Below are 14,155 nucleotides of genomic sequence, written 5' to 3'. Positions count from 1 at the left end.
TGTGCCCAACGGATTCTTCAGTGGAGGTAAACGCAGTGAGCAATGGAGCCATCACAGTTTCATTCTCTGTGACTTCCAGTAACGTAACAGAGGTATGTGTGAAGGATTGTAAGAGTTTATTGATCTTATTCACAAAAAGTTCAACGAGATCATCACAGAAAGATTGAGAAAATAGATACATGCAGTTCAAAAGCATTCTAAGTCTTTACGTTTTTTAGAGTATCAAAGGCACCTTTTTAGGTCTCGCCTGACTCAGCGCATGCGCTGGTCTGGCGAGACTTATTGAGAGGGCCGCTTTGATGTTTGATCGCAATTGCGATCACTTTCACTTTCGCGGCCGCACGGCCGCTTGGCATAGCCAATAGGTCTCGCTTTTGGGACCTTATAAGTATTTAGTTATGCAACTGTTGCATGGCTAAACACTTATAAGGTCCCAAAGGCGAGACCTATTGGCTATGCCAATGCTTGTTTTAATTAGACAGCTTCTTACCGTGAAGTAAAACATCTCGGTCTCCTGCTGGTTGGCCCTCCGCTTGGCGATGTTGATCTTGCTCATGTAGGTATCAGAGGCCGCAGACTTGATGGACTCCGTGGAGCGGCTGTGCTGGAAGGCATCTGAGACGTCGAAGTCCTCCACGGTCAGCATGTCCTGCATGGTCTGCATTGTAGCGTCCAGAGTTTTGCGCACCTGCAGAGATGGAGGAGCGGGGTTGGTTAAAGAAAAGATGGGGTACGTGCTCCGTTTAGGTGGTGGTCCTGCTAGGATAGATTATTGACCCTACTCATGGGGCTTGTATCTAGTCTGTGGTCAAAGATGCAAATTCTAGCTGATAAACTCGCCCTTTCATCATTCTAGTAGTCACCGAGTGCTATTCCATAGGTCCTTACAGTGCTTAGAAGCCCAGAAATATTTAGTGGTATATGTCTGCAAGCTATTGTTATTACCACTATGGGTATAAGCCTCCTGAGAATGTGTTAATATGTATTACTGCTGTAGGTGTAACACATCTGGAAATATTTACATCTATTACTGCTGTAGGTGCAACACATCTGGGAAAGTTTATGTTCATCACTACGGTAGGCAAAACACAAATATGTTTACATCTATTAGTGCTTTAAGTGTAAAACATCTAAGAATGTTTACATTAATTATTGTTGTGAGTTAACGCATTTGGGAATGTGTAAATCTACTGCTGTAGGTGGAACACATCTGAGAATGTTAGCATTGATTATTGCTGTAAGTGTAACACTTCTGAGAATGTTCACATCTGCTGTAGACAGAACAACTTGGAATGTTCACACTAATTAATCCCATAGCTGTAACACATCTGGGAAACTCTACATCACTTGCTATGGGCGAAATACATCACGTCTGGTAAAGTCTACATCTATTGCTGTGGGCGTAACACATCTGGGATCTTTATATTTTTTATTGCTGTACGTGTAACACACCTGGCAAGGTTTACATCTGCTGCTGTAGGTGTAACACATCTGGAAATGGTAACATTGATTAGTGCTGCTGGTGAAACATATCTGGGAACGTTTACATTTAGTATTGCTGTAGGTGTAATGTTTACATCTATTACTGCTGCAGGAATAACACATCTAGAAAGGTTTATATTAAGTATTGCTATAAGTGCAACACATCTGAGAATGTTTGGAACTACTGTGGCAAGCGGACAACATGGGAATGTTTACATCTACTGGTGTAGGTGTATTAGATCTGTGAATGTTTACAATGATTACAGCTGTAGGAACAATAGCGCAGGACATGTTTATAACTATTGCTGTAGGTAGAACACATTTGGAAATGTTTAAATTAATGATTGCAATAGATTTAACATCTGGAAATGTTTACTTCTATTATTGATATAGATGTACCACAGCTAGGAATGTTTATCATTCCTATTGGTGTAATATAGGTTGGTATATTTACTTCTGTTTCCTCAAGTATAACACATCTAGAAATGTTAACATTTGTTATTTCTCTCCTTGTAATACATCTGGGAATGTTGACATCTAATGCTGTAGGCGTAACACATTTAGGAATATTTACATTGATTTATACTCTAGATGTAACACATCTGGAGTGTTTACAGCTATTGCTGCAGCGTTAACACATCTGGGAATGGTACCATTGATTACTGCTGCTGTTGAAACATATGAGAACGTTTACATTTAGTATTGCTGTTGGTGTTACACATATGTAATGTTTACATCTATTACTGCTGTAGGTATAACACATCTAAGAAGGTTTATATTAAGTGTTGCTATAAGTGCAACATATCTGAGAATGATGTTTGCAACTACTGTGGCAAGCGGATCTCATCTGGGAATGTTAGTGCTGACTATTGCTATGGGTGTAAAATGTATGTGAATGTTTACATCTACTGCTGTAGACGAAGCAACTGGGTATGTTTACATGAGTATTGCTGCAAGTGTAACACATCTGGGAATGTTCACATCTATTGCTGTACACGTAGCACAGCTGTGTGGAAGTTTACATTTCATTATTTCTATATTTATTACACATCTGGGAATGTTAACATCTGCTGCTGAAGGTGTATTAGATCTGTGAATGTTTACACTGATTACTGCTGTAGGAGCAGTAGCGCAGGACAGGTTTATAACTATTGCTGTAGGTGGAACACATCTGGAAATGTTTAAATTAATTATTGAAATAGGTTTAACATTTGGAAAGGTTTACCTCTTATTGCTATAGGTGTAACACAACCAGGAATCTTCATGTTTATAATTGTTATCGGTGGATATATGTTGATTTGATTTGCTTTTTATAAAGCGTGAACAAATACCCTGAGCATCACGGCAAGGAATATTTACCTCTGTTTCCTCAAGTCTAACACATCTATAGGTGTTAATATTTATTATTTCTCTCCATGTAATACATCTAGGAATGTTGGCACCTACTGCTGTAGGCTTAGCACATTTGGGAATATTTACATTGAGTAATACTCTAGATGTAACACATTTGGAGTATTTACAGCTACTGCTGTAGCTGTAACACATCTGGGAATGTTTACATTGATTATTGCAGTCGATGTAACACATCTGTGTATGTTTACATCTAATACTGTAGGTGGAACACATCTGGGAGAGTTTATATTTATTCTTGGTGTAGGAGTAGCATCTGGCAATGTTTACATTGATTACTGCAGTCGGTGTAACACATCTGTGAAGGTTTAGATATATTGCTATAGGTGGAACACATCTGGGAGAGTTTATATTTATTCTTGGTGTAGGTGTGACACATCTGGGAATGTTTACATTGATTACTGCAGTCGGTGTAACACATATATGTATTCTTGGTGTAGGTGTAACACATCTGGGAATGGTCACATCTGCTGCTGCAGATGGAACGTATCTGGGAATTTTTCTTTATTATTACAATCGGTGTAACACCTGGGAATGTTCCCATCTATTGATATTGGTGTAACATCTTGGATTTTTACATTGCTTATTGTTTAACACATCCGTGAATGTTTACAGCTATTGCTATAGGTGGAACACATCTGGGAGTGTTTACATTTATGATTGCTTTAGAACATGGGTACTCACACACATTTGCCCAGGAGCCGTAAAGAACGGTCTGTGGTGTGACCGAGGGCCGCACTGATGCAAGCAGGGTGGCGTAGGGGGTCTGGATGGGTCAGAGATTGTGTAAGGAGGTGTAAAAACATGTCAAATGTAGTCATTTGCAGGTTCATAAATGCTTGCCCGTTTATATAACATTTTTTTCTGAATATTATTGCTCAGCAACTAAACAGCAGCTTGTGCTGCTGTTCACCAGGGGGGCCGCATGTAAAGGTCAAGAGGGCCGCTTTGGGCCATACTTTATCACTGCTTTAGAAGTTCTGCATCTGCTCCAGATTGAGTCTGCCGGTGTGATAGCCCTACCTCTAGAATGTGAGTGTAAACACCACTGGCAAATCACACATCCATGAATATTCTGTTCATTGGCACAAAATGACGATCCAGTTGCACCTGTTATAACTCTGAAAACCTGTAGTAGGTGGACCGGGGCACCTCTCCGGTGCGCAGGGGCTGCCGAATGCAGATTCTCTCCAGGATCCTGTCTTAAATCGGTGCCACACCTCACTCTGTGCTGACAGAAAGCTTTATGCATCTGATCCCATCCACAGCTCTAGTGCTGAAGTGGAAACAGATGGTGTGTATGTGTGTGCGCATGCGTGTGTCCAGGGCTTTAAGTGTGATTAAAAAACTGAGGGGGTCTCTCAAAGGGGGGTGGCCGATGTAATTAAGGGCGTGGCTTAAAAACACCTAAGCTAAAAATCTGTGCTTAGCATAGTGTGCCGCCCTACTGGTATTTTGCTGTTTCTGTCATTGCATCCAGAAATATGATACATCAAGTAACATTATAACTACAACAAGCCAGGACTATTGGCTTTGTCAATGGTTGTTAGTTGATAAATTAAATAAGCAACACCTATGGCTTTGTTGTATATAATATTGAAAATGCTTCTGTTCTGAAATGATGAGACTGAAAGAACTAAAATGAGCCTCTTTGAAGTTACATCGAAGGCTTTAAGCAGTGGTATTGCTGCAGAGTTAAGATTTGTTTTTTCATCCTGACGGAGAGGGCAATAATGGAGAGCCCGATAGGTACCTGTCTCGGCAACTGCTTTTAAGAACTGCCAGCACTGAGCACCGGCAAGATCCAGCCCACTTAAAGCCCTGCGTGTTACCAATGCCTTCCTGCGCGCTCTGTGCACGAGGGCTACGGGTGGTGGCAGAGGCTTTACCAGTGTGTGCCTGAGAAGGGCTGTAAGTGTTCTCATGATTCTCAAACTCTCAACAGGTTGCGCTGTTAGCTGCCAGTCACAGCAAAGGATCCAGTGGCAGCTCATCCACTAAGGCGGAGGAGCGTTGCCCTACTGCCTTGAGGTAGTGAAAGAAAGGAAAAAATAAAATGATAATAACATAATGTTATTATCATTTGTCCTCATGCTGATGCAGCTTTGTGTGACGGGCGGGCTGCGGAGCAGGGGAGGAGTGGTAGCACCCTCCTAAGTGCGCAATCACTATTTGGCTGGCCCTCTTGGGCCGGCCAAACAGTCATGCGCACTTTCCCTCTTCTCCATGCAGGCTGCATTACATCCTTCATTGAGAACGTGCCCAGGCCCCCACTCCCTGGCTGAGTGCCGAACCACGGCGCTCAGACCGATCACAATGCTGCATTGACATGTTGTGATTGGTCAGCAGAGCCTGGGTGCTTACCAATCATTGGTCAGGGGAGACTGGCTGTCTGCTTCCTGATTATTCCCGATGCGAGGAGAGATGTAAGGAAAGGTTTTTATTTTAAATATCCGTTTATTCCCCCCACCACCCCGATCCATTCTGGCCGACACTGACATTATCCAACAACCAAGCCAGATGTTTGTAGTTTTTGCAAAGTGGGAACCCCAAGTTCTTACTGGCTCCTGGCACCAAGGGTTGGCTGGTGTGGGAGCCTTAGGGGCATGAATGGAATACTTTGGATGGGGTGGATTTCTTAGATCTGGGTGGTTACTAAGAGGAATGATCATACCTGGGTGGCTTCCACACAAGGCAGTGCAGGTGGATGTGTTGCCAGACCATGTGGCACGCCGCGGAGGTCAAGTTTAAGGAAGGAGTTGTCTGTGGAAGTCCACTTCAGGGCAAGTATCACGCGAGGAGGGTCAGTGGCAAGGCAGGTACGGCCCTGGCTTTACTGTTCTCCAGCCCTGCAGGCAGGGGGCCCTTAAATGGATTAGTTGGGGCAGTGTCAGGTGTTTAATGTTTTCCCAAAAAACAGGAGCAAGACGGAGCAAATGTTATATGTTTGTATAGCAGTGTTTAATTTGAGCCTTTTGTTTCCGGTGCTCCGCACAGGCACTTCATTGTCAGCACGGGCACTTATAACATCTGCCACATGGTGGCGCTGTTTATCTAATGTAATGTTTTAGTTCAATACCCTCTGTTTATTTATTCATCCCACATTTAAAATGAGAACACCTGCCTCCCATGATATTCGTAAAGCGTTGGGGACCTGTAATAGTCTGAATTGTCACTCTTGTAGGAGTTTGATGGTTAGGTGGTGTGTTTGTACTGTCATTGGCAGTGCTGGCAGGGGCAAAGGGAGGTGCAATCTGCAGCAGCCTCCTGGTGAGGGCCCTGGCATCTATTCTTTTACAAATTAAGCACTGTTGTATAGCACACACCATAAGCAGTGCACTACGAAACATGGAAGCAGTATCAGGGCCTGAAACCCAGAGTAGGGCAGACGGAACAGATACCCGCCTACAAAGATGCCCCTTTTTACAATATATTCATGGCATTCATATTTGGCACTGACCGACATGGACTTTGCTGAGCCTGGGGAGACCTATGTCCTCATCCACTTCTTTCCATATGCACCCCCTTAACCATCATATGAACAAGAAGGTGCTTGTCACAAGGAAGCTGGCATATGCTCACCTCTTCGTTCTCGATTTTCAGGGTGGTCAGCCTGGACTGCAGCTGGTGGTAGCGCATGAGCAGCTCGGTCTGGACAGGCTGCTGGGCACTCACTTGGCACACCTAAGAAAGAAGCAAACCATAGCAAATTACTCTCAATATCTGAGCTCCCTGAAGGCAACAACACATAAAGCAGTGCTCAGCATCAGTGATGCCCTCAGTCACACAGACTTAGATTTACTAAGGCTTTGGTCTGACGCTCAGCGACAGGCCACACAGTGGCACATTTATATTTCCTTTCAAGTGCAAATGGTTGGCACTGGAAAGGTTACCTTTTCTCAGCACATAATGCAGTGTGTGCTACTTTGTATCAAGGGGGCACCTCTGGGGCTTTGTTTGGGGAGATGAACACAAACAGCCATAGGCTTTGATGCAAATCCCAATCTACTAAGATAGCCTGGCAAGGCTTGCGTCAAATACAATGTCAAAATCTCACGCGTTAACAGCACAGGACACATCCAATGCATGGGATCTTTCTGAAATGTTTCTAGCATTGGGTGTCTGTACTGGAAGGGGATGTTTCCTGTACAAATCCTGTAGTAGAAGTCACTCCCTAACCTTTGCAAGGCTGTGCATCACACAAAGCAGCATCACTAGAGCACAACATGGGATAAAAGCAGCAGCAGGACAAGGTAAGTAGATAGGTGATGAAAATGAACACTGTACCTCGTCCCCCATGTGGGGCTGGTACTCAAACTTGAGAGGCGGGCAGAAGACCTGGTTGCATAAGTCCATGACTTTGTGCTTGTCACTGCGGGCGTCTAGGTTGTCCACAGCGTTCTCGATGATGTCCAGGCCTTCGTGGCGCGAGGTCTCGAGATTATATTCAGCAGAGAGGTACGTCCTGAAGGTTCGAGCCAGGCTGGCATGGAATCCCAGATCACAGCACTGCAGAGAAAGAGAATAAGAACATATCATATAGCGTGACACTGTGCCAGCCAGACCAACTTTACAGAGAACTGTGACGACCTCATGTTTAGTTGAAAGCAAGCCCAGAAGTTGTAGCTAGCTTTGAAGAATATATGACCGTGGCCTCACAGTCCAACCATGGGACATAGAAAAAGTTACTTACCTTCAACAACGATCTTCCATGTGAATACTCAATCTACCTGCAGATGACTCACCAGGCACCAGACTGGATCTGAAAGTTTTGCAATAGCTGTCCTCTGCCAGAATGTGGTGTCTGCTCCATCCCAAGATCAGTTAATGCACGTATGTGACGTAACCGGAGCCATGTAAGATCACCCCTGTGTCCTGACATCAGCTCCCTTTTTTCAATGCCCTTCAATGCATAGCTAGAGCTGTCTCCATGAGCGTTTCATACAAAATTCCATCCCGTGAGCAGTGCTCCTAAAAAGTCAGGGTTTAACCCCTGTATCTCCTGTCATGGACAGATGTCCATGTCAGACCCCCACCAGGTCTGCTTGAGGTGTTTGGGGCTGAGGCATCCTTAAAACCATTGCTCCCCTTTAACAAGGCCTTTCTTGAAACATCAGGCAGCCTAGCGCAAGCCCACTTCTGCACCAGTGGTGAACTGGCCAACTGCCCGCCGCTATAAGCAGGCACCCGGGGACCTTGAGTTCCTGTCCACCCCTAACTCACCAGAACCCCTGGTGGTGGAGGCCTTTTCATGTTCGGAGCCACAACATTTCCACTGTTCGACTTGGACTTCTCCATCAATATCTTCAAGTCCCACTAAGAGCTCTCTTACTACCCCTGATGATGAGGCAATACCAGATATGACATCTTTCAGAGCCTTCCCTTCTATCCAGAGGGCATCTGGGATATGGCTCCAATGTTTCAAGAGGGAGCTCGAATCCCACTCGGTAGATCTTATGGCTTCCTGCATTCTGTTGATCACTGATGCAAGCTGGCGTATGAGGGCTTTGGCAGTCGTTAGAGGAGAACCTGTCATGCGAGAAGTCCTTTGGCCCACCACTGGCAGTGGTAATAGTGGTGACAGATGCCGCCACTGCAGGTTGCAATATACATCTGGAGATCAGCGGAAATGAGCAAACGCTTCACATTAATCTGCTGGAGCAGTGGTGATTCGCCTTGTCCTGAATGCGTCCCACCTGCACCCCACCTTTGCCGCTCAGAGGCGTTTACTTTCAACCCCCATCACAACCTGCACTACTACCTCCCTCCCCATCACATCCACATTATTATTATGATAATAATAATAATTATTATTATTTTGGGAGGACCTGGCAGCTGGAATTTGTTTACTCCTTTCTTCAGTTGTGCTTTCTCCCACATTTCATTATTTTACTTATCTAAATTTGTCACCTCAAGATTAGCATCTACCATCGTGGAATGGTAAATGTAAAAACCTAAGTGGTGGCTGTGCCGTGATGCCTGCATGGGCATGTATGCATCATCATGCATGCATGCATGTGCCATGACACCAGTGGCGTAACAAACGCCCCTGCAGTGCGGGGGGGGGAGCTCCAGGAGGCCCCCCTCAGGGCAGTACCCTGGCCCAAGAGCTCCTGAGTAAGTCCGAAAGCGAGCCCCTTCATGTACTTTGCAGGGGGACCCCTCAAGTTTCGTTACACCACAGCATGACACATGATTATTTTAGGAACAGAGGTCCCTATGGTATTAATAATAAAGAAGAGAAAATTATTTTCTTTTAAAGAAAATCGATCAGAGGGGTGAGGAAAGTGCTCGGTGCTCAAACTTAGCAATCCAAATGTGCAAATTCCAAGACATGAAGCATCATCAAATATATACACAGCCTGTAAAAAGATATAACAATAAGGACTGGTCTTATGTGAACAGTTGACGGTATTTCTATTCCACGTTGATAGCGGATCTTTTTGAGGATTCAGTTAATATTGGACCGAAACGTAAAAAATGAATGCAAAAAAACCAAACCTGAATAGGAAATCAAAAATACAAAATGAAAGATAATGCGGTTGTATTCCTTTGCAACGCATGCCATTACCCCGCATGCCCTTACAACGCATACCTTTACCCCGACTTGCTGTCGGGGGTGCGCTGGAAGTTGGAATAGTATAATTTACTATTCCAACTCCAGTGTGTGCAACAGTAGGGAAGGTGTTGGAGTTAAATCCAACACCTTTTACCCCCTGCAGCAAGCCTTTCGCGTTGTAACGCCATCCGGGGTAATGGCATGCGTTGTAACGTATGCGTTGTAACAGTTGTTTCCCGATAATACACAACAAGAAAAATCCAACATTCAAAGTAGAACTAGTGATCACAGCAAACATTTCAGCTCTACCAAAGAGTGCGTAGTAATACCTGGAAGACGTAACAAGGACTGCAAAGTAAAAGGTGGAAGGGGGAGGGGCCAGTGGAGAACAAAAATACATATGCTCAAGGCGGCACCAAGGGTGTATGTATAATGAACTGTGAAATCACCAGACGTATAATGTACCATTGGCACATGGTAGGTACATAAAAGGCACCTGGTATGTGGCAATTAGTCCTATGTCTTTGTCTACCGCATGTACCGTCTTTAGGTGTGGTGCCAGCCAGGACCCTTCTATTTTACTAACATAATATAAATAATAGACTTACTAATCGGTTACATACAGCCATTTGGAGTGGGTATATAACGCGCTAAACTATTTTACCGGCATTGTAAATTGTGACCTGTAGGTTACACACGGAGCTCTACGACAAAACCTGTAGTCCACTGAGCTATCATACTTAAAATAGAAACCTGTGGGCTACAGGTTAGATGCATTGCTCTGCAGCAGGGACATCAAACCCTCTCAGTTATTTCAGGATGATTCAAATCTGAGAACAGGGAACATGTTGGCTAGACATAGATCTCTACAGCTGGTTCCTTACCCACAAGTTGTCTTAAAGGGAATGTCCAATTAACTAAACCTGAACAGCTTTACTGTCACATTTTCCTTCGGGTCACAGTTTGTACGAAATAATGCATAGTTTGACTGCAATTGACTTGGCTGCCCGCGGCTTCACTTCTCGTGATTCCATTCCCTCGCTAGTAGAAAGGATGTTGTCAGAGAAAGTTTCTATGACAACATCCTAACCTAATTTGTGTGGTCTCCCAGGGTGTATTTTTTCTCCATTTCAAGCACTGCTTCTGACAACTTGAGTTCTCTATACCACACATACACCTAAGCCAATAACGGCCATAACATAAAACTGGGATTGGGGCGCCATCATTAGTGAAAATCCAAACATAGCACAGAAAATGACAAAATGAAAAGCACTTCAATACCTCATAAGGGATAGTAAGCGCTATATAAATGCAATTACAAAACAAAGTGAAATCCACAGTTGTTCTTCTCCAAGGACAATCCTGCGACTCGGACACATATTGCACCATTTGGCTGCTGTGCACGCCCACCTTCTTGCAGCCGCAAATAGCAGCTTGTCGCACGGCAACCATCTCTGTGCTGCAAACTTCAAACGACGAGCCAAGGTGAGGAGCTTCTACCAGCGGTTAGGTTCGAGGATGCCACCCAATGCACACACCATCAATAAAGTCAATCAGTGTTCTTGTAAAGCACAGCTGTTCACCCGTAAGGGTCTCAATGTGCTGATTGGGGGATATAAGGTTCAGTCATAGAGCCAGGTCTTGAGGTCCTTCCTGAATTGAGGCAGCAAACTGAGGGCATGCTCCATCACTGTTTCAAAGAGCAGTAATCACTGCTCCTTAGTCCTTCTCCAGTTAGGGCCAATCCAACTGACAGGAGTCCTTTTTAGGTTTCGCCTGCACAACGCTTGCACTGTGCTTGAGAAATCTATTTTATTTTTTTCAAAGATATTTTTATTGAATTTTCTCAAACATACAATCAAAGATAGTACCAAAACCTAAAGGGGACTTACATCCTGACTCCTGTCTTTCCTGACTTCTCATTGGTTCCGGTGCGTGCCACTTACCTTTCCTCCATTTCTATTGGTTGTAGCATATTTTCCTGCATTTACCAATGCTTGTTCCTCATCTGCTTCTCTTATCGATTTCTCACTGCTGAAATACTGTTACCATCCACTTTGGTAGAACTATATTTTCATAAAGTTTGGCCTTTTCCTATTGCAGCATATTTATATAACAATGTATCACCAGAGAGATTAAGGGTCCGATGTACGTGGCTAAATACCGGACGGTAACCCCGACATTCGGTAAATTTCAAGATTACCGACCGGTATTTAACCATTCCTAATGTAGGAGATGATTCAGTAAATACCGAATCGGTATTTACCGAATCGGTAAATGCAATGTAGAAAGCACATAAAAGAGTGCTTATGTGCTTTAAGAATTCGTTAATTACCACCAACTTCAAGTTGGTGGTAATTAACCAATTCCTTTAAAAAATCACTTTTGAATTTTTTTTTAAGTGCCATGTGGCACACATCCATGCCCTTAGGGCATGTATGTGCGCCACATGTGCACACAGGCACATTTCAGGGGTGCAACAGGGTGTCCTTTGGACACCCTAGCACCCTTGAAATACCTCCCGGTATTACCGATTCGGTAATACCGAATCGCTAATACAGAATGGCTTTACATTCATTCCTATGGGCCTCCAAGCCCATAGGAATGAATGGGTAGGCATTCCTTATTACCGAATCGGTATTACTGATTCGGTAATAAGGAATATTAAGGAATCTGTATTTTTTACCGATTCATTAGCTACATAAGAAATACTGATTTCTTAATACCGAATTGGTAAAATTCGGTATTAAGAATTCGGTATTTATGGATTATGTACATCTGGCCCTAAGTGATTTGCATAGTCTTACAGGATGTTGTGCAGCGCCGCCGAGACTCAAACCAGGATCCCCAGCCCTTGAGTCAGCAGTTCTGGCGGCTGCGCCACACCCTCTCCATTCCCGTGTTATCTGTCAGGGAGCTCTTTCCTTCTCCTGGGCGATGATTGATGAAAACAGCTCTATATTCATTACATAGGCGAAACCAATGCATTACCAATGCTTGATTTTATCTCTTCTCATTCTCAAGCAGTTTAGTGACAGCAAAGTGCTTTGCAGCATTTCTTATAGGGATCCCTGAGTTGTGACTTGCAAGACCCTCTAACAAAGCACAGTAAAGTTCCCACACCCTCTATGCACTGCAACATGACCTTAGTTGCAGCATTAGCTAACCACTTAATGGCATAAGGTACTCCAGAGCTCTGGGTGCTACAGATATCCAAAATGGCAGTCCTGAGCCTCACTAAATCGCACACCCTTTCTGTCCAAAACTCCCCCAATGCTAGCCCAATTCACACTAGCATCACGTGAAAATCACACCCCGTGCAGGCACATTTGTTTCCAGCTCCTGTGGCGAAAGGATACCCTTGGCCAATGGGACCCCTTCCCTTCCAAGGAGGTAAGTGGTATGAGTCCTCACTGCTGGGTAGAAATGGCAGGGAATGCTTTGAAGAGTGGCAGGAGGTCTCTTCCCTTCTTGGAAATGGACATGCTCATGACACTATTAAACTGTTATTGAACGCCAGCTTTAGCGCTTATAAAATAAAAACCCTATGAGGCTATTGTTTTTTATTTGCTTTTAATTCTTATATGGTTGAATTTCAATGCATTCTCATACGTAATTTGCAAAAATACCTTTTAGGCAGAAAGTGCCACCTTTACAAGGTTTGCAATTGCTCACAGAACCATAACGCCAAACCACATTTAGCTTTTTAGTTAACCGTGTATTTGTAAAGCGCATATTCACCATGAAGGGTATCTTGGTGCTAAAATAATAGATGTTTATTGTTAAACAACTCAAAGGCTGCAAGTAGAAGGAACACACTATTTTAAGTGGTTTACAGCTCAGCAGCTGTGCTAAACATTTAAATGCACACTTGCATCTGACATACAAAGAGGGACATCTGTGCAAATATTGTGTTGTTTTCACTACTGGCACTAAGGCATTGCCTGTAGTGTGAAATAGCTGCTTCTCAGCTCATATTATAGGTGTGTCTCCAAAAAGGAGTGAGAAAACTTGTCTTGGGCTCACATTTAGAATGTGACTTTTAAATAGCTCGCAGAATGTTTGCACACTGAACATCTGACTTAAAAAAATTTAAATGTTCCAATTAAATAGAGGAAACAGTTTCCATGTTTGAAGGCAAAGCACAAGCAGGTAGGGCCTGTCTGGGAGGCACAAACTGCAAAAAAATCAAAACATTATAGGAGAAGTGCCTACCCAGTCAACCTAACCAACACCTTTGTCTTTCTCAAACCCCTCCTGACAATCTGCTGTCACACTTCGCACACAGCAGCATGAATGCACTAATCTCCCTCAACAGCCCTCTCCTCATCCTCTTTTACCCCTTTAAAAACTGATTTTTAACAACATTTCTGTTTGAGTGTTTCTTGTGTGAAAAATCAAACGGGGCGATATACAGCATAAAATTTGAATTTGACAATAAATTCAAGCCCAGGCAGGACCCTCTCAGCCATTAATCCTGCAGAGTTGATATTATGTCTCGTACTGAATCAAAGAACAGTTATACTATTATTCAGGTAACAATTAACAATTCAGTCTCCAGAGCCAAATAATTTAGGTGTATCCAACATGGATCCTGGAGTGCCGGATGCATGCAAGATTTTTAGATAGCCCCTTAAGATAGATTTACATACAATGAATCTAAATGGAATTCATGTACATAGCCACTGGTTATTATAAATCTTA

General features: G+C 43.6%; 1 protein-coding gene across 3 annotated transcripts in view; it reads right to left on the bottom strand.

Moving 5' to 3' along the window:
• The window catches only part of SRGAP3 (SLIT-ROBO Rho GTPase activating protein 3), a 444,353-nt gene that overhangs the window by 94,926 nt on the left and 335,272 nt on the right, over positions 1 to 14,155 (bottom strand). For all 3 annotated transcript variants that reach the window (XM_085624484.1, XM_085624482.1, XM_085624483.1), the window contains exons 7-9: positions 7,180 to 7,401; positions 6,475 to 6,576; positions 491 to 688 (exon numbers count right to left, since the gene is read on the bottom strand). In XM_085624484.1, coding sequence (XP_085480610.1) covers positions 491 to 688; positions 6,475 to 6,576; positions 7,180 to 7,401 — 522 coding nt within the window. The remainder of the gene's footprint in view (positions 1 to 490; positions 689 to 6,474; positions 6,577 to 7,179; positions 7,402 to 14,155) is intronic.

The sequence above is a fragment of the Triturus cristatus genome, chromosome 9, assembly GCF_964204655.1.
Source record: "Triturus cristatus chromosome 9, aTriCri1.1, whole genome shotgun sequence".
Lineage (NCBI taxonomy): Eukaryota > Metazoa > Chordata > Amphibia > Caudata > Salamandridae > Triturus > Triturus cristatus.
Note: the sequence above shows the minus strand (reverse complement) of the source record. Positions and strands in the feature narration are given on the sequence as shown.